We start from the raw sequence: 19,661 nt of genomic DNA on the forward strand, positions 1-19,661 counted from the left end.
AAGTCGTCCGTGCGAAACACCGTGAGCTGTATATAGCTGTATGGACTAAACGATGCCTCGATGCGAAAAATTTGAATCGATGATTTTTAGTAATCGAGTTTCTCGAGGAATCATTTCAGCCCTAGTGCCATTTAATCTAAAAATAGGTATTACGTTCTGTCTGTTTATTTGATCTTGTCTTTATATTTTGGTCCATTTTATATTTTCATTTTTATTTTTATGGCTGCAAGGTAGGTTAAGACTAATCCTGTGTTGTCTTGGTTGCAGGCATGTGTACTTGTTGTCTTTCCTTGGTGTATTTGGGACATTCTATTAAGATGAGTTATAAAACGGATAGTTCCGGTCCTAAAATCTGATTGGCTGAGCCGCGTTCGAAGCCGTTGTAAAATCCCCGATAAACGCACACCTAGGACCACCTCACATCATTCCATATTAATACGCCACTGAATAGAAAAAATTAATGTTATTTTCGCCCTCATGTTGCCTAGCAACACTGTTAATCGAACTATTTTGCGTCGCGGAAGAATGCTTTATTGTAAGTTTATACACAATAAATACATTTATGAATTAAACATTGTTGTATTTATTATATTTTATGTTGACCGCCGTTTTATAAAAGCAATAAGCCACTCTAGACTCCGCTTCGCGTCGTGCCAAAAACGTCATCCCCGTGCTAAAATCACAGTAATGCACGGCCTCTCGTGGCTTATTGCTTTATTTTAACACACCTTAAACACTTCTCTGGGTGGTGTTTATATAACACATTAAAGCTGCAGCAGATTAAGGCTAGTTATTGGGTTTAATGGTTTAATCATGTTGTAACTCAACTTTAGGTCATACAGACTAGCAGGAGGTTTTAAGAAAAAATATTTCACCACTCGAAAATGCTACATCATTCATTTTCTTAGTTTATCTGCTACATAATTCATAGACTTTATTTAAAGCAAAGCCTAGCTCGGCAGAAAAGTTTAACGTCAACAAATCCTTACTTTCAGGGAGGGTTCAATACCTCCGAATGAAACTCTATAAACATTAAAAAGTGTCAGGCACAAACATTTGAATTTTATCAACGTTAAATTTAGCAAACACTCAGAAATGGTGCACTAAAATAACCAGAAAAAATAAGGATGAGAATGCTAATTTTACACTTATCTCGCTGAGTAAGGCTTTTTTTGCTGTACATCACAAGCATAAACCGTGCTGTAATTCTGACAAGGTGCAGTTCGCTTTTGAGATCCAAATATATCCTGTTTCCAACGGACAAACTACACAAAGCCAATTATAAAGTAGCTGTTTACATGCAAGTTCTGCACAACATGTTCTGGTGGCATGCTTTAGGATCTGTTTTGTCAGTCTGTGCCACACCTTTGACCGTCTAAAATACAGTCAAAGATAAAAGAGCAAAAACAAAAAAAAAATCACCCTGTCAGCTAAATTTTACTTCAAATGAGCCAACTAAAGGTTTTCATCACTGACTGGACATGTAGTATCAGTGCAGCCTATACCTGATTGATTGATTACTTCATTGATCCCCTTAAGGAAAGTTGCAGTGTTGCAGCAGCAATTCACAATTATCACATCACATAGTACTATTTTCCAGACTGATTGTCTTGCTAGCTAATGCTGGTATTGTTTTCTATGTATTTTAATCTGCCCTGTTAAGAACGAATTGCCCCAACAGTGCCATAACTATCCCTAACGGGTGGCACGGTGGGTAAGTGGGGAGCACTGTCGCCTCACAGCAAGAAGGCCCTGGGTTCGATCTCCAGGTGGGGCGGTCTGGGTCCTTTCTGTGTGGAGTATGCATGTTCTCCCCGTGTCCGCGTGGGTTTCCTCCGGGTGCTCCGGTTTCCTCCCACAGTCCAAAGACATGCAAGTGAGGTGAATTGGAGATACAAAATTGTCCATGATTGTGTTCGATGTTCCTTGTGAGCTGATGAACCTTGTGTAATGTCATGAATGTAACCAATGTGTAAAACATGACGTTAAAATCCCAATAAACAAACAAACTATCACTAACCAGGAGTCCTAAAGAGCATTATCTGTCCTACACACAGGAATGTCTAAACTAAATCAGCGACACTAATCAAACCTGAGCATATTTGGGCATATACAGTGTATCACAAAAGTGAGTACACCCCTCACATTTCTGCAGATATTTAAGTATATCTTTTCATGGGACAACACTGACAAAATGACACTTTGACACAATGAAAAGTAGTCTGTGTGCAGCTTATATAACAGTGTAAATTTATTCTTCCCTCAAAATAACTCAATATACAGCCATTAATGTCTAAACCACCGGCAACAAAAGTGAGTACACCCCTAAGAGACTACACCCCTAAATGTCCAAATTGAGCACTGCTTGTCATTTTCCCTCCAAAATGTCATGTGATTTGTTAGTGTTACTAGGTCTCAGGTGTGCATAGGGAGCAGGTGTGTTCAATTTAGTAGTACAGCTCTCACACTCTCTCATACTGGTCACTGAAAGTTCCAACATGGCACCTCATGGCAAATAACTCTCTGAGGATCTTAAAAGACAAATTGTTGCGCTACATGAAGATGGCCAAGGCTACAAGAAGATTGCCAACACCCTGAAACTGAGCTGCAGCACAGTGGCCAAGATCATCCAGCGTAAAAGAGCAGGTTCCACTCAGAACAGACCTCGCGTTGGTCGTCCAAAGAACCTGAGTACACGTGCTCAGCGTCACATCCAACTGCTGTCTTTGAAAGATAGGCGCAGGAGTGCTGTCAGCATTGCTGCAGAGATTGAAAAGGTGGGGGGTCAGCCTGTCAGTGCTCAGACCATACGCCGCACACTACATCAAATTGGTCTGCATGGCTGTCACCCCAGAAGGAAGCCTCTTCTGAAGTCTCTACACAAGAAAGCCCGCAAACAGTTTGCTGAAGACATGTCAACAAAGGACATGGATTACTGGAACCATGTCCTATGGTCTGATGAGACCAAGATTAATTTGTTTGGTTCAGATGGTCTCAAGCATGTGTGGCGGCAATCAGGTGAGGAGTACAAAGATAAGTGTGTCATGCCTACAGTCAAGCATGGTGGTGGGAATGCCATGGTCTGGGGCTGCATGAGTGCAGCAGGTGTTGGGGAGTTACATTTCATTGAGGGACACATGAACTCCAATATGTACTGTGAAATACTGAAGCAGAGCATGATCCCCTCCCTCCGGAAACTGGGTCGCAGGGCAGTGTTCCAGCATGATAATGACCCCAAACACACCTCTAAGACGAACACTGCTTTATTGAAGAGGCTGAGGGTAAAGGTGATGGACTGGCCAAGCATGTCTCCAGACCTAAACCCAATAGAACATCTTTGGGGCATCCTCAAGCGGAAGGTGGAGGAGCGCAAAGTCTCGAATATCCGCCAGCTCCGTGATGTCGTCATGGAGGAGTGGAAAAGCATTCCAGTGGCAACCTGTGAAGCTCTGGTAAACTCCATGCCCAGGAGAGTTAAGGCAGTTCTTGGAAATAATGGTGGCCACACAAAATATTGACACTTCAGGAACTTTCACTTAGGGGTGTACTCACTTTTGTTGCCGGTGGTTTAGACATTAATGGCTGTATATTGAGTTATTTTGAGGGAAGAATAAATTTACACTGTTATATAAGCTGCACACAGACTACTTTTCATTGTGTCAGAGTGTCATTTTGTCAGTGTTGTCCCATGAAAAGATATACTTAAATATCTGCAGAAATGTGAGGGGTGTACTCACTTTTGTGATACACTGTATATCTTTAATTTCCTTTGCGGTCAATAAAGTATCTGTCTGTCGGTCTGTCTATCTACCTATCTAGCTATCTAATCTATGTCTGTCTGTCTGTCTATCTATCTATCTATCTATCTATCTATCTATCTATCTATCTATCTACCTATTTAAAAAAAACGTATATCTTCTATCAATCTTCTAAAAACTAGAGGTACTAGTTGGCTTCAAGTGTCACAAGCTTTCACACTTAGAAACAGCTGGTCATGTGACTAGGAATTCTTTGCATGCGTTTGTCATTTGAACATATTCAAATGAAACAGGTCACCGGGGGATCAGCCTATAGAACTTGCGCAGCACCAGAGCCTTTCAGCACGCTGAGCTATTTACATTCCTAAAAGCTACAATGATGGACTTTACGATCTCGCAATGATTTAAATCGACAGCGCTGCTGACCGAGAGCTTTTTGTAGTCTAGACGGGCGTTATTGGGCCTGTTATTAAAGCAGTCGTTCAGCTTTAAAAAAAACCTGTAGATCTGGGTCTGAACTCCTCCAGTACAGGTTATACTGGAACTGAAGTGAGGAGAATAAAGTCATGCATGATAGGTGCAAGGTGAGAACACACTCGCATGTAGACGCACAGCTATAACCATGTGCATGTACTGACATGCATGGTAACATGCGGAGTTGTTTGCACAGTGGTGAATCATCAGTTTTACAAAGCATATGACACTTATGCACACACACACACACACATTTACACAAACACCTAATTCCAACTAAAACTTCATTTTCTTTTATTTCATTTTCACGTTTTACCATGGTTTCATCCTGGTAACGATTTCTCATGCCCCACCCCCTTAGTTTATCCTATAGCGCATGTCCAGACATAACTCCACATACAGTAGGGTGACTATATGTCTTCTTTTTCCCCAGACAAGTCCCCTTTTTTAGGACCCTTCAGCTTTTTTGCATTGATTTAACCTTAGTTTTTTTAGGTCTTTTTAGGAGTTTTTGCATTTCACACCACGAAGCACCACAACAGCTGCAGATCAATGGACTGCACGTCTGTCTTGTTAAAAAGTTGGTACGTGCACGAGGCTCTCGACAACACGGTGATAGCACTGCATTCTGTGAAAATTGCTCTGCAAGCACTAAAAGATAAAAGACACAGCTTACTGTGGGGTTTCTCCTGATGGGAACAGGTAAATGAATGTAAATTAAATAAGTCAGCTGACTCGATTGCGCAATACATCGGAGAAACTAAAAAGAGGATATTTTTATTTATATTATATTATATTATTATTAAACTATTTATATATACAGTATATATATATATTTAATATATTTTAATATGTTTTTCTCCCTTTTTCTCCCAATTTTTTAGTGTAGTCAATTTGTCCTCCGCTGCTGGGGATCCCTGATTTTTTGCAGTTGATGTGTGTATATTGCTGCTCACACCTCCTCCAACCAGTGTACAGCCCTTAACGGAACCCTTTTCCACCTATGCACTCTGCACACGCGCCTCTATCCGCCAATCAGGGTCCTTACACAGCGTTTGAAGACCCCACCCACATATATTCAGGTCATCCCTCCTTGCAGGAACTGCCAATTATGCCCACTAGATGGTGCCCAGCCGACCGGTGGCAATGCCGAGTTTCGAACCGAGGAGTTCAGAATCTCTGCGCTGGTGTGCTAGCGGAATATCCCGCTGCGCCACCTGGGTGCCAACAACTGTTTTTTAACTTGTTGTTCTTATGTTTAAGGCCAAACGCAGAATGGAAGGGAATAAGATTCTCTGACTATAAAGGCATTTGTTAGTTGTCTTGCATTATTGCCCCACCAACCTGGCAGTGGTGGGGTTTGAACCAGTGACCTTCCGATTACTAGTCCAGTACCTTAACCGTTGAGCTACCACACCACATGAATCACAAATGCAATACACTTTATCTGGCATTATCACATTCTATTCTTTGGTGTAATGCTTGGTGACCAATCATGGACTTCACTACCTGGCTCAGGAGCCTGACAGTAATAGGGCTTGAACCAGCAACCTTCTGATCAATAACCCAATACCTTAATCAAAAGCTCACAAGCTTACTAAAGTAAAGACCGGACTTTACTTATAGTTGAGTAAATTAAATGAAAGTTATAAACACTCCAAATTAGTCAGCTGATATGATTACGCAATACATCAGATAATCTAAAAAGGGATTTTTATTTATAGGTGACAATAGTAATTTGTTGTTATTATGGTTTTGTGCTATTTATTGCAACTACAGTTGCATTACTGATGCATTTGTCAAATATTTAACCCTCTACCCCATACACATTGCCATTGTGCCACCTATTTAAATTAAATGAACCCCCCTCCCTCCCCAGACCAAGTGTCCTCTTTTTTGAAAACCAAAATATGGTCAGTAAATCCAGGTGAATTCAGGTGTGTGTAGCCACACCCACTGCTAACAGATGTATAAAAACAACAATTTCAAACAAATTATACGCTTAAGGAGGTCATATCCTGTTCTGACTACCTGTCACCCTGTGCAAGTGAAAAGTCATACCCTGGTAAACATGCATCTGTGAAAGAAGCTTAGAACTACATTTAGTACATTTTCAAGGTAAACCAAGACCAATCATTTCAGCTTCCAAAAAGATGAACTGAACCCACTTCAAGTGAGCAAACACTTGACACCCATTAAGTAATAAAAGGAAGCTCAGATCTTGAAGTGTTAAGCTTTGTGTCTCAGTTTCTGGGATTTTGAGAACAAGATGAGCTCACCACCACAGCCAGCATCAAGGCACTGTACTTACTATACACAAACACTACATAACGCTACACCCTGTTCAACATTCTCACAAACACAGGGTAGAGAAGGGTAAAGATATGAAAAGCAAAGTATTAGAATGGCTACGACTGCAGGCGTCACAACAATGGCTTCAAAACATAAAAACCAACTCAGACAGGTGAACGTATGTAGTTCAGCAGTGCCTGTAAGGAGAAGCTGTAAATCTTTAATGGTAGATTGAGAACAGTTTAAGTACTTGTGTGCTGTTTTCTGTCAGTGTCAATTAAAATGTAGCTGAATAATACTAGTTAGGGATGTAACGATGCACCACAAGACAGTTAAAAATCGATGCACATGTGCCACGATTCGAACCGGTTATTCATTTAAGATTAATCGATATTAACTTTAAACAGCAGAGGGCACTGAAACTATTCAGCTCGCCTGGTTGACGGCACTTCACAAAGTTGCCAGGTAGGGGGATTTTCCAGCCAAATGTATTTATGTGAGGATACTTTCTTTATTTGTATTATTCATTTATATATACTGTATATATATATTGTATATAATGTGGGATTTGTTTTAAAATTGCATTTTAGTTTTTTACACAATAAGAATTATTTGGCATAGTTTGTACCTACCTCAGAAATAATTTAAATAAATTTAAATTTAAATAAATAAAAGATAAGCACAAATACAGTATTTAATTTTTTTTTTTATTAAGAGAAATAATAAAAGGAAACTTTGTCATAATTTGTCTTAAATTTCATTTTGTTTAAAAAAAAAAAAAATCGGGAAAACACAGTATCGTGAATCGTATCGCATCATGGGTAGAGTGTATCGTTACATCCCTCATACTAGTCGTATAATGTAAGTTACTACCTTTTAAACCAATAATGGACAAAACTAAGTGTAACATTCATTTCATTTAATTTTTATTAAAGGCTTTATTCTGGGAAACACTGGACACAAGGCAGGAATACCCTGGACAGGTTGCCAATTCATCACAGAGCTGCGCCCATCCTGTCCCGCCAGACATTGCCAATTATGTCCGTGTAGATGCCCGGCCAGCAGATAGCACCAAGTAACATACACTACACCAATGCAAACCAAGGGCATGTCTGGTACTCATATAGTTTCTAGACTCATTTTAAGGTGTCGTATTTTTTTTCACACTAATACCTTAACAACAGATTGCGTAGTCACATGGTGTCTGATATTTGTTTACTGCTCTATAATAACAATTACAGTGTAAATAAAGTTGATTACATTAATGTTTTGTGTGTTGGTTGTACTTGGTTCTCATCACTGGGGTAAAGCTGCTCATTTACAGCATGTAAGAGACTTGCAATTGTGATTGAACCCAATCCAAACACTTGAGGGTTAAGGGCATTGCTAAATAGCCCAACTCTTGCAAACTAGCAGGGGTGGGGTTTAAACCAGTGACCTTTCGATTACTAGTGCAATACCTTATACATTGAGCTACCACTCCACATAAATCTAGAAGGCATTCCACTTTATCTGGCATCACCACATTTTATTCCTTGGTTTAATGTTTGGTGACCAATCATGGACTTCACTACCTGGCTCAGGAGCCCAGCAGTAATAGGACTTGAACCAGCAATATTCAGATAACCAATCCAGTACTTCAATCACTAAGCAACTACAAGCTCACCAGGGTAAAAACCAGACCTTTTCACCAGAGCAGGGTATGATAGCCACTCATACTTGCCCAAACTTCAACTGGTGGTCCAAATGGACTCTGATTTATTCTTATTATTACTCTGTTCACCACAGCATGTTTAAAATCAATGAATCATATAGTATCCTCTCAGTAGAAAAGAAAATCTACTAGTATTCATTTTTATGCAGGCTGCAAGGACATGAGAACCTCCGTGCTTGACCCTGATTGATTCTGACCACATGGTATTGCTGATCATTTGCATACAGTTAAAGTGTTCTCAGTTTTGTTTCATATCCGACTCAGCCCACACAGAGTATTTGTACAAGTGCACTTTCTTCCTAGATTTAAAACAGTTCTGACCAAGTTGTCCGTACAGTTGAGTGATGTACCTTTGTAAAGGTAGTCAATGAATACACATGTGCCTCCGGGAACTAATCTTTTATCTGCTAGGAAATGGTGGTTCCGGTACAAACACGCAATAGACGTTGATTAATTTTATTTGATGAACGTGTTTGGTTACGTCCTAATTTAAAGTTTACAATGAGAGGGAATGGGACACTTGTGTAAACTTCTTTTATGGAACAAACAAGGAATTCCAACGAGTCGGCAACTCAAAAAAAAGCTTAATTGATTTAGTAGTAAATAAGCCGCTACAGACAATCAGTTGCGAGTAAAAGAAAGTAAATAAAGGACAAGTGAAATAAGTGTAAGACGTCTTTTATATCTATGCTACTTTGCAAATTATTTAAAACTGGATTTAGAATGAATGCATCTGTGAAAATAAATGTTATTGATTCACACCTAACGTAAAAATGTGCCCAAAGTGCCGACTGAATATTACAAACACACAATCAAACATCAACTCTTTACCTTTAGCACGAGGCCGGATTAACCGGGACAGTCGATTGTTTTGGGCTGACCCTTCCATATCCTCCTCTATAGCAGGTCCGGTCGAGAGCAGACTCAGACGCTTCATCCTCAGTAAGCGTGGGCCGGTTTCCCTTGGCAACAGCCCCCCAGACTCCACCAACCCTCCGCCATCCCCAGAGATCACAGTGGGAACGAGACTCTTGAGGAACTCCATTTGTTCGCTGCAGCACTTCTTAGTTGAGGGAAGCAAAAGCAAAGACAAGACAGCCTGCCATCTTCAAGGGAAGTGAACTATCTGTGCGGCGACAGATGACGATCATACCCAATCCAGGAGTAAATTTGCGTGAAGCCAAACTACGCCCGGAAGAAGAAAACTGAAGCAAAAGTTAGTGCTTGTATAAAGCTCCACTTAAAAGTCTTGAGTTGATTCAGAAACAGGAACGTCCACAAAGCCAGAGAAAATTCCTTATATCCACAGGAGGATCCATCACTCGACCCGCAGAACTCAGAACCTGTACTGTCCTGACACTAAAGCACCCGACAGCTACATCCTCCACAGCACAGCTGTGTTTACCGGCGGTACAGAAGAGATCCGAGCGCACCTGTGCTGTATCTGAGAAGCTTCGACTTTCTACCTGTGCGTCCACAGAGGATAGACGGGTTTAGAAAACAAATGAGAAACAAGCTCAGGGCTTTCTCTGGGGTGGTGATGTAATCGAGGTGGGAGGAGTGGCACAGGTCGGGTGCCTGGCGCTATCTGGGCGGGGTCAGGACATGTTTGACAGAAGATAACGTGCGTCTGGGATAGGAGCCAATTAAAACAAAGAATCTACCGACCCCGCCTAGTTGTGCTTCTTCTCGGGGGATGAACAGACACACGCTCATCCTTGTTTTGGTAAAAGGGCGCAGAGCAGGAGGGTGTGGCATCTTCGGTGTGTCTGTAAACACTGATAACTTACTGACGGCTCGGCACACGGCTTGTACACAATGCACACGAACTGACCCTTATTTAAGCTTTCCACGCCTCCGAAAACAACACCACAGACGTGTCACACGCCTGCTAAACCACACTTCCTCTGGTTTGGTGGCTCTTGACCTTTGAAGGTTTAGGTAGGCAAATCCACAAACTAGCCTACCAGAATAGTTTAATGCACGGTCCAGAAGAACACTGATCTGCACACAGAGGTAAATAATAACAAAAAAGGAGATATTTTATATAGGGATGTCCCGATCACGTTTTTTTGTTCCCGATCCCGATCTTTAATTTTGATCCTGAGCCGATACCGAGTCTCAAACTGATACTTGTATTTTCTAGATATTGTCTAGATAAGAACTAGATAATACTGTTCACACAGTGCACACTTCAACTACATTACAGTTATTCAAATTAATCCAATGTATATGTTTAACAACTGAATAGCTCTGCAGTGCTGTAGTAAAAAAATTCCTGCATCCAAGCTATTGCTTAATGTTCTTTTATTTTTACAAAATAAAAGTAAACAAACTTAGTGCAGCATTGTAGTAGTAAAACTAGAACACTCAAAATGAAGTGAAGGTTATTTTTGAGGAAAATCAGCATCTCTGCCGTGTTAGCAGACAGCCGGTTCCTCTTCTCATCATATAATAATAAACTCACTGTATTCGGCTGAGTGTTTATTTTTTAGGTGCCGTATCAAATTGGTAGTAATTGCAGATCGTTTGGTTAAATGATATCTGGTTTGTTTCTTATGAGCCACCGTACTTGTATGCGTGTTGTAACTGTAACAAACTTTTCTGTGGTTGTATTGTGACAATGCTTTGATGGACGTTTCTACGCGAAGCGAGTGTGTTTTGACCCTTTGGGGCTTCCATAGTGCATGGAATAGCGTGCTTGGCTAACGCGATGACTCTAGCTGTCCGCTATTCGGTACCGTAACAGAAGAAGTTAATAAAGTGTTATGCTCCCGACAATTTGTGAATATACCGTGTATTTATTTCTTTATTAAGCGAGTGCATCATTATGACGCCCGGTTACATAACTAAGCCAATCAGAGTGCTTGATACTGAGATGTCGTTCAGTCTTGTAACACGTAAACTCGTAAAAGCTGTATGTTATGGTCCTGAAGTTTTCATACTCTGATTAAAAGTTATTGTTTTGTAAACGGGAGTGATCCTCGACTCACACACCATATAAACAGTAAAATTCTACAGTAATGAACGCAGCTCTGCTCCTACCGCCTTGTGAAACGCTCACAGTGCAGACATTACACTTCACTGCTGGACTTGTTTCACTTTCCATTTTAAAGTATTTCCGCACAGGGGACATGCTGACATAAAACAAAGGATCGGGATTAGGATCGGCCTTAGTAAAGCCGATACCGATCAGTTAAAAAATGCCTTGATCGGATTGGGACATCCCTATTCATGACAGTTTATATAATAATATATAACAGACGCCAACTGTCAACAGTCATTTGTGGACCACAACAGTGTTGCTGGCATACCAAAGTTGTTTAATTGTTTTCTCCATACATATTACGTAAAATCTATGGCTTGGCTGCACGCTTACTCATTTAATAAAGCATGAAGACTTTATTTATTTATTTATTTATTTATTAGGATTTTAACGTCATGTTTTACATTTTGGTTACATTCATGACAGGAACGTCAGTTACTCATTACACAAGATTCATTAGTTCAAGTCTTTTTAATGTCAAACACAGTCATGGACAATTTAGTATCTCCAATTCACCTCACTTGAATGTCTTTGGACTGTGGGAGGAAACCGGAGCTTCCAGAGGAAATCCATGCAGACACAGGGAGAACATGCAAACTCCACACAGAAAGGACCTGGACAGCTCCACCTAAGAATCAAACCCAGGATCTTCTTGCTGTGAGTCGTAAGTGCTACCCACTGATCCACCCACTGAACCACCCTCCATAGAGACTTATTCATATGAAAAGGTGATTTTTATATTTTAATAGGACACTACAAGCATGTCGGATAATGGTTACCTGTTGATTAATGGTGGTTGGTTAAAATAATTTAGCTAAATCTGCACCCCTAGAGCGCAAACTGAATAAAGAAAGAACACTTTGGGGATTGTGGGAATAGGAGGGAATGCAAAAATAGAATAAAAATTGCATTGTAGATATACACATACAAAGCTCTCCTGGTTTTTTTTTTTTTTTTATTGAATTAGCCTAACATGCATTAAAACATGAGGCTAGTGGTTAAGGTACTGAACTAGTCAAGTCAAATTTATTTATATAGCACTTTTCACAATAGACATTGTCGCAAAGCAACTTTACAGAATCCAGGATCGACAGACCAAAAACCACTGTTGTGCAAGCCAAGGGCGACAGTGTCAAGAAAAAATTCTTAAAATTACAGGAAGAAACTTTGTGAGGAACCAGACTCAGCAGGGACCCATCCTCCTTGGGTGGCCTGGTCCTAGTAATCAGAAGGTTGCTGGTTCAAGTCCCATCACTTGCTACTGTTAGGCCCCTGAGCAAGGTGCTTAATCCTCAATTGCTTAGATTGTATACAGTCCCAATTGTTAGTAGCTTTGGATAAAAGCGTCTGCTAAATGCTGCAAATGTAAATTTTGTTTTTCTTTTTTCACCCTACTGACCTCGTCACTGCACCAGGGATGTAACGATACACTCTACCCACGATGCGATGCGATTCACGATACTGGGTTAACGATACGATTTTTTCCTGATTTTTTAAACTGAAATTGAAGACAAATTATGACAAAGTTTCCTTTTATTATTTCTCTTAAAGAAAAGCAAGTGCATCACTACGTTGTTTCGTAAACCGGTGTGATCCTTGACTCTCACACCATATAAATAGTCAAATTCGACAGTAATAAACGCAGCTCTGCTCCTACGGCCTCGTGTAACGCTTGCATTGCAGACATTACACTTCACGATGTAATGCGATTCACAATACTGGGTTAACGATACGATTTTTTCCTTATTTTTTAAACTGAAATTGAAGACAAATTATGACAAAGTTTCCTTTTATTATTTCTCTTAACCCTTTGATGCACAACCTGGGTCAAAAGTGACCCAACTGAGTTTTTATTTTGTACATCTTTGCAATAAATTAATTTCGTCATTCAAGCTTTCATGAATTCCTCAATTAACTTGTTTTTGATCATCACAAATCCTTATTTCAGTTTTATATTTTTTACTTTTTTAATAAAAATCATTTTTGTATCACTACCCTTCTAATGCACAACATGGGTCAAAAATGACCCTGATGTATTTACTATGGAATTTGACAGAAACTACTGACATTTGTAAGTGTTTGTAGTCAAAAACATATTTACTGATCTTTTGAAAGACAACCAAAGATTAGGCTCTTGAATCTTGAATATGTCCAATACTATTTGCTTGCTAGCTGTTTACATATTCTAGTGTAGATTGCTTTTATTAGCTAAGACAGCAAATACATGAATAACTGACAAATGTGCATATGAAAATATTCTTGAATGGATGAATATGGGTCATTTTTGACCCATGTTGTGCATTAGAAGGGATTTGCTTAGCTTGTGCATCAAAGGGTTAAAAAAACAAACAAAAAACCCCGAATTTGGCAACCAGGTGTATAGCGCCAGTGACGTCAACCAGGCAAGCTGTATAGCGCCAGTGCCCTCTGCTGGCGCAAAGTGAATATCGATTCATTTTACATGTCAAATCTATTTGAATCGTGGAATTTTTGAATCGGTTATTAACTGTATTGTGGTGCATCGTTACATCCCTACACTGCAGCACAAGTTCATAAACGATTTTTATAATCCAATGTTGCATACAGAAGCACGCCATAATAAAAGTACCTTGCTGTCTGTTTCACCTCTTGCAGTTTGAGGAAAACTGGTTTCAGGTCTTTCCAATTACAAATATGTACTATGTGAAGTATTGATCAAACTGACACATCACCATGCAGCTTAAACTTCTAAGACAACTGAGTCACATGACTCCTTACTTTTTTCCAAATTGTTGCCCTGGTTAGGTCCCTGAGCAAGGTGCTTAATCCTTAGGTGCTTAGATTGTACACAGTTACAACTGTAAGTCAATTTGGATCAAAGCGTCTGCGAAATGCTGCAAATGTAAAATAATTTTCTGCACTTTTTTCTCCCTACTGACCTCATCAATGCACCACAAGTTTATACACAATTTTTATAATAATATAATATAATGTATATAAAATATAATATATATAATATATTGCATACATAAGCACGCCATAATAAATGTACCTTGTTGTCAGTTTGGAAAAAAAAAACAGGTTTAAAGTCTTTAAAATCGGGACACGTTCCAATTACCGATATATACTATGTGAAGTACTGATCAAACGGACACGTCACCAAGTGGTTTTTAACGTCACATGACACCTTACTTTCTCCCAAATGAAACAGCCTGACGTCTGTGAGTTGCTGGAAAGTGTACGCATCATGCAGGAAAAGTTCCTTTTAGTAAAATCAATGATGGTGTATGTGCTGAAAAGCACTTTACATAAAGGCACTTTACATAAAGGCAGAGCTCAATGTGCTGACTCACTGCTACACATTCAAATGCGACTCTGCTGACAATGTACATCATTATAATGCCACCAACTCAGTCTGCCCAGCCCACATTCAAAACACCAGCATCCACACACTCAACCCTTTTTGTACTGAAACAGAGCAAATAACAAATAACTCACTGAGTTCTGATCTTAAGTAGTCTGCTATTGGGAAAACCATGGGTCTGTTCAAATACCTAGTGAGCTACCTTGCTTAAATAGCTGCTTAAATAGAGATGATTCTAATAAGACATCAAACTTATAAGGCAGATTATTTAGACTCAATACTTATGGTGATTGCATCATCAGAGATTTGGCTTGCTAAACTAACACAGATAGCCTCATGGCATTTAAACCAATGGGCTGAGGCGGCACAACCCGCTAGCATGCCAGCTAACATCTACCTCTGAATTCTTTACTTTTGAAAAGAACTCGGTTTGTTCTCAATGCGCAGATAATGTAAGCTAGCAGCATGTGGAATATTTAAAAATAACAGTAAGTGCAGAACATGTAGGATGAGTACTACAATCAGTAGTTGGATACGACTAGATTGGTAGATGAGTAGTTGGATCAGTAGATCAGTAGTTGGATCAGTAGATCAGTAGTTGGATACGGCTAGATTGGTAGATCAGTAGATCAGTAGTTGGATACGACTAGATTGGTAGATCAGTAGATCAGTAGTTGGATACGACTAGATTGGTAGATCAGTAGTTGGATCAGTAGATCAGTAGTTGGTTCAACTAGATTGCTAGATCAGTAGTTGGATCAGTAGATCAGTAGTTGGATACGACTAGATTGCTAGATCAGTAGTTGGATCAGTATATCAGTAGTTGGATACGACTAGATTGCTAGATCAGTAGTTGGATCAGTAGATCAGTAGTTGGATACGACTAGATTGCTAGATCAGTAGTTGGATCAGATCAGTAGTTGGATACGACTAGACTGGTAGATCAGTAGTTGGATCAGTAGATCAGTAGTTGGATCAGTAGATCAGTGGTTGGATACGACTAGATTGGTAGATCAGTAGTTGGATCAGTAGATCACTAGTTGGATCAGTAGATCAGTGGTTGGATACGACTAGATTGGTAGATCAGTAGTTGGATCAGTAGATCACTAGTTGGATCAGTAGATGGATACGACTAGATTGGTAGATCAGTAGTTGGATCAGTAGATCACTAGTTGGATCAGTAGATCAGTAGTTGGATACGACTAGATTGGTAGATCAGTAGTTGGATCAGTAGATCAGTAGTTGGATACGACTAGATTGGTAGATCAGTAGTTGGATCAGTATATCAGTAGTTGGATACGACTAGATTGCTAGATCAGTAGTTGGATCAGTAGATCAGTAGTTGGATACGACTAGATTGCTAGATCAGTAGTTGGATCAGTAGATCAGTAGTTGGATACGACTAGACTGGTAGATCAGTAGTTGGATCAGTAGATCAGTAGTTGGATCAGTAGATCAGTGGTTGGATACGACTAGATTGGTAGATCAGTAGTTGGATCAGTAGATCACTAGTTGGATCAGTAGATCAGTGGTTGGATACGACTAGATTGGTAGATCAGTAGTTGGATCAGTAGATCACTAGTTGGATCAGTAGATGGATACGACTAGATTGGTAGATCAGTAGTTGGATCAGTAGATCACTAGTTGGATCAGTAGATCAGTAGTTGGATACGACTAGATTGGTAGATCAGTAGTTGGATCAGTAGATCAGTAGTTGGATACGACTAGATTGGTAGATCAGTAGTTGGATCAGTAGATGGATCAGTAGATCAGTAGTTGGATCAGTAGATCACTAGTTGGATCAGTAGATCACTAGTTGGATCAGTAGATCACTAGTTGGTTTAGTAGATCAGTAGTTGGATACGACTAGATTGGTAGATCAGTAGTTGGATCAGTAGATCACTAGTTGGATCAGTAGATCAGTAGTTGGATACGACTAGATTGGTAGATCAGTAGTTGGATCAGTAGATCACTAGTTGGATACAACTAGATTGGGAGGAAAATTTGGGGAAAATGCAAAAATAAAAACAGGGTTATGGGCCTTGCTCAAGGGCCCAACAGTGGCTACTTAGAAGAGCCTGGATTTGAGCCGACAATCTTCTGATTGACAGCCCAAAGATCTACCCACTAAGCTACACATTAATAAAAATCTTATATGGATATATTAATTCAAACCGGTTCAACATACTTGCCCAGTGACAAGTGGAATATTACTGACCTGCACATTAAACAAAAACATTAAACTGGATACTGGGTAATTAGTTTAAGTAGGAATTTATTGTTTATTATTTCCAAGCAGTGATTGCACAACCACTTGAAGAATGTTAAACAACAAGAGCTCAAAAGTGAAGATACAGTACTGAGTTGGAACACCTGAGTGTACAAACATCAACAGTAATCCACATCACCACCCAGAGGCCAGAGCTGAACTGCAGGAGGATCACACACACACACACACACACACACACACACACACACACACACACACACACACACACACACACACACACACACACACACACACACACACACACACACACACACACACACACACACACACACACACACACACACACACACACACACACACACACACACACACACACACACACACACACAAAGCTGTTTGGCCTTATTTGTTCAGCCCAATGGGAACATGACTGAACACAATCATGCTTGTTTCCGACCCAACTTGAAATATGAAGCTGTATGAAGAGCAGATGTATGAATGTATGATAGAATGTGTGCATGCATGCTTGTGTGTGTAAAATATGCATGAACAGGAAACACTCACACCCTCACACAGGCGTGTGAAAATGTCAGGCTAATGATGTAACCGTTTCACTTCCACCCTTCAACGTGTGAACCGGCTCCAACACACACAGAGGGACTGAACTATCAGCGGCCTGTGAAAACCTTATCTCACACCCCCATTTTCCTTGCAAAAACGCCACCGCAAGCTCAAAAACTTGAGGTTGCATAAGCTTCACGCTGCACGGGAGTGAAGAGACGAAGCGCTGAGCTGATCTCTGCAGAAGGATGAGCTCTAGCAGTAGCTGGAGGTATTGCACCAGGCTCTTCCTTCTTTTAGAAAAGCCAAACAGCTTAAAGGCTTCGATGTGCTTCCTCAGAAGTGTGTCTGAGAACAGCCTGGAACAAACATCTAAACGTCTAGAGCTTTTATAGTCTAACAGAGCAGTACTTTGTCAGAGGTCCATCAGGTAGAGATAACAGACTTAAGGGTCAGATTAACATCCTGTTAGCTCAATCTGAATAAAACATATTTACATAAACCTTTTCTAATTCACTATTTCTACTTCCATCACTAATTTCTATTTTATTAAATAACATGCAGAAGCAGACAATTAGTCTTAAATAGCAAAGAAGTTCATTTCATGAACCTTGAAAGATAAAAATAACAGGGCGGAATAGAAACATCCAACCAGTATGGTTCTGGGACTAGTGTTGAGTTTAAATTATGTGAGTTTTAAGGTATTTTTTCCCATAACGATGTATAAGAAACCTGTTAATGCGTTGCATGGTCCCATTTTAGGCTACTGTAACATAATGGGGTTGTTTTTGACACTTATACACTGAAAATAACAAGTATAAAACAGTTAAAACAAGCAGTAATAATTAAGAGAGGTTTAGTGTTTCTATGTCGCTCTTTTAATACATTGTTACATTATTATTTTTTTTAATGATAAGCATTTTAGACTCTCGGAAAAGCTGATTCTTACAGTTCCTCAGAACCCAGAGCTTTAAAACAAGTTTAAAAGTGAAACATGAGAAAAATCCAGCTGAACACAGATCAGTGTTTCCGCTACATGTACTTTGCGGTGGCGGCCCGCCGCTGCTTAATTATTGCCGCCGCTCCATCAGAATTTATATAATTACATGAAACCGCAATTACAAAAGCAGAGGGCTTTTATTTTAGAGTGAGGAATACAGGAAGTGGAAAAATGACACCTACTTGACGCTGCTTCTATCTCTACACACCTGACGAGAGCAAGAGAGGGAGAGAAATAGAGGAGAGGAAAGAAAGAAAGGTAGATTAAACTAGCTAACGTTACGTTAGATAGGTTTTACAGTTGAAAACATTTAAAATGTTACGTTCGGTTTGGCACATACTGCCTAATGAATGGAGCCTGTTTAGATTCTAAGCTTTAAAACAGTGCCGTCAAGGCTAATGTGTTCATTTTTAACACAGATTAATAATATGACCAAGTTTGACCCCAACATTTATTTAGTAAATTAAGAGATTTTAATTCAGAAATCATCAAAACTACACAGAGATAATTATAATAAAGAAAAAAAGATTCCTCTATCCAGTTTGTCATGTATACTACACTACACGTGTATTTGTTTTATTTCTCCCCATACAAAGAATTACTAGTATTTTAACTTGTAATTTATCACAGAATACTGTTACAATTAATCAAAGTATTGAATATAAATATAATTTGTGTTGTGTTGATTCTTTTATTTTAAATTTAAAGATCAATTTATTAAAAGCTTCAATCTTAAGAAAGAAAAGTGTGATTAATCCCAATAAGTTATGCAATGAAGTTATTTATTATTTATGAAAATAAATAGTGTGTAAAGTTTATTGTGTAGTGTATGTATTCTTCTTTGCTTTTTAATGAATTTGGCGCTGCACCGGATGGGGGTCGTGGGTGTGTGGGGGGTTGAGGGTGCCCGTCACCACTGCTAAAAAAAATTCTAGAGGAAACACTGCAGATATATCGGGAGCTTTCAGAGCAAATTTGATGGTTATTTCACACAAATGCAGATCGTCTCATGTTGGCTTGAACGGTGTGGTAAAACGTCATGCAGAGCGCTGAACAAAGCAGCAGTCTCACACACGTCGAGTTTAGGGGAAACATTGAGTTTAAGGGTACAAATTTCTTGACGAAAGGTGTTCAAACATTAAGTTTAGGGGATGTTGAATTACAAGGTACCACTGTATATCTATTACATTAAGAGGTTTAATCCACAAAGCCTTGATATTGGGGGGGGACAACCACACCGCTC

General features: G+C 39.6%; 1 protein-coding gene across 5 annotated transcripts in view; it reads right to left on the reverse strand.

Annotated features, from left to right (window-relative positions):
* The window catches only part of fryl (furry homolog, like), a 217,154-nt gene that overhangs the window by 138,654 nt on the left and 58,839 nt on the right, over positions 1 to 19,661 (reverse strand). For 3 of the 5 annotated variants that reach the window (XM_063002080.1, XM_063002079.1, XM_063002078.1), the window contains exon 1: positions 9,070 to 9,116. The exons of 1 other annotated variant lie outside the window; for it this stretch is intronic. Coding sequence is in view for 1 of the 4 variants with exons in the window: in XM_063002082.1 (XP_062858152.1) it covers positions 18,601 to 18,626 (26 nt within the window). In the remaining 3 variants the exon portion in view is untranslated. Of the gene's footprint in view, positions 1 to 9,069; positions 9,117 to 18,600; positions 18,627 to 19,661 lie in introns of those variants that run through there. One more of the 5 variants, XM_063002082.1, reaches the window with a different exon arrangement.

The sequence above is a fragment of the Trichomycterus rosablanca genome, chromosome 9 (assembly GCF_030014385.1).
Source record: "Trichomycterus rosablanca isolate fTriRos1 chromosome 9, fTriRos1.hap1, whole genome shotgun sequence".
Lineage (NCBI taxonomy): Eukaryota > Metazoa > Chordata > Actinopteri > Siluriformes > Trichomycteridae > Trichomycterus > Trichomycterus rosablanca.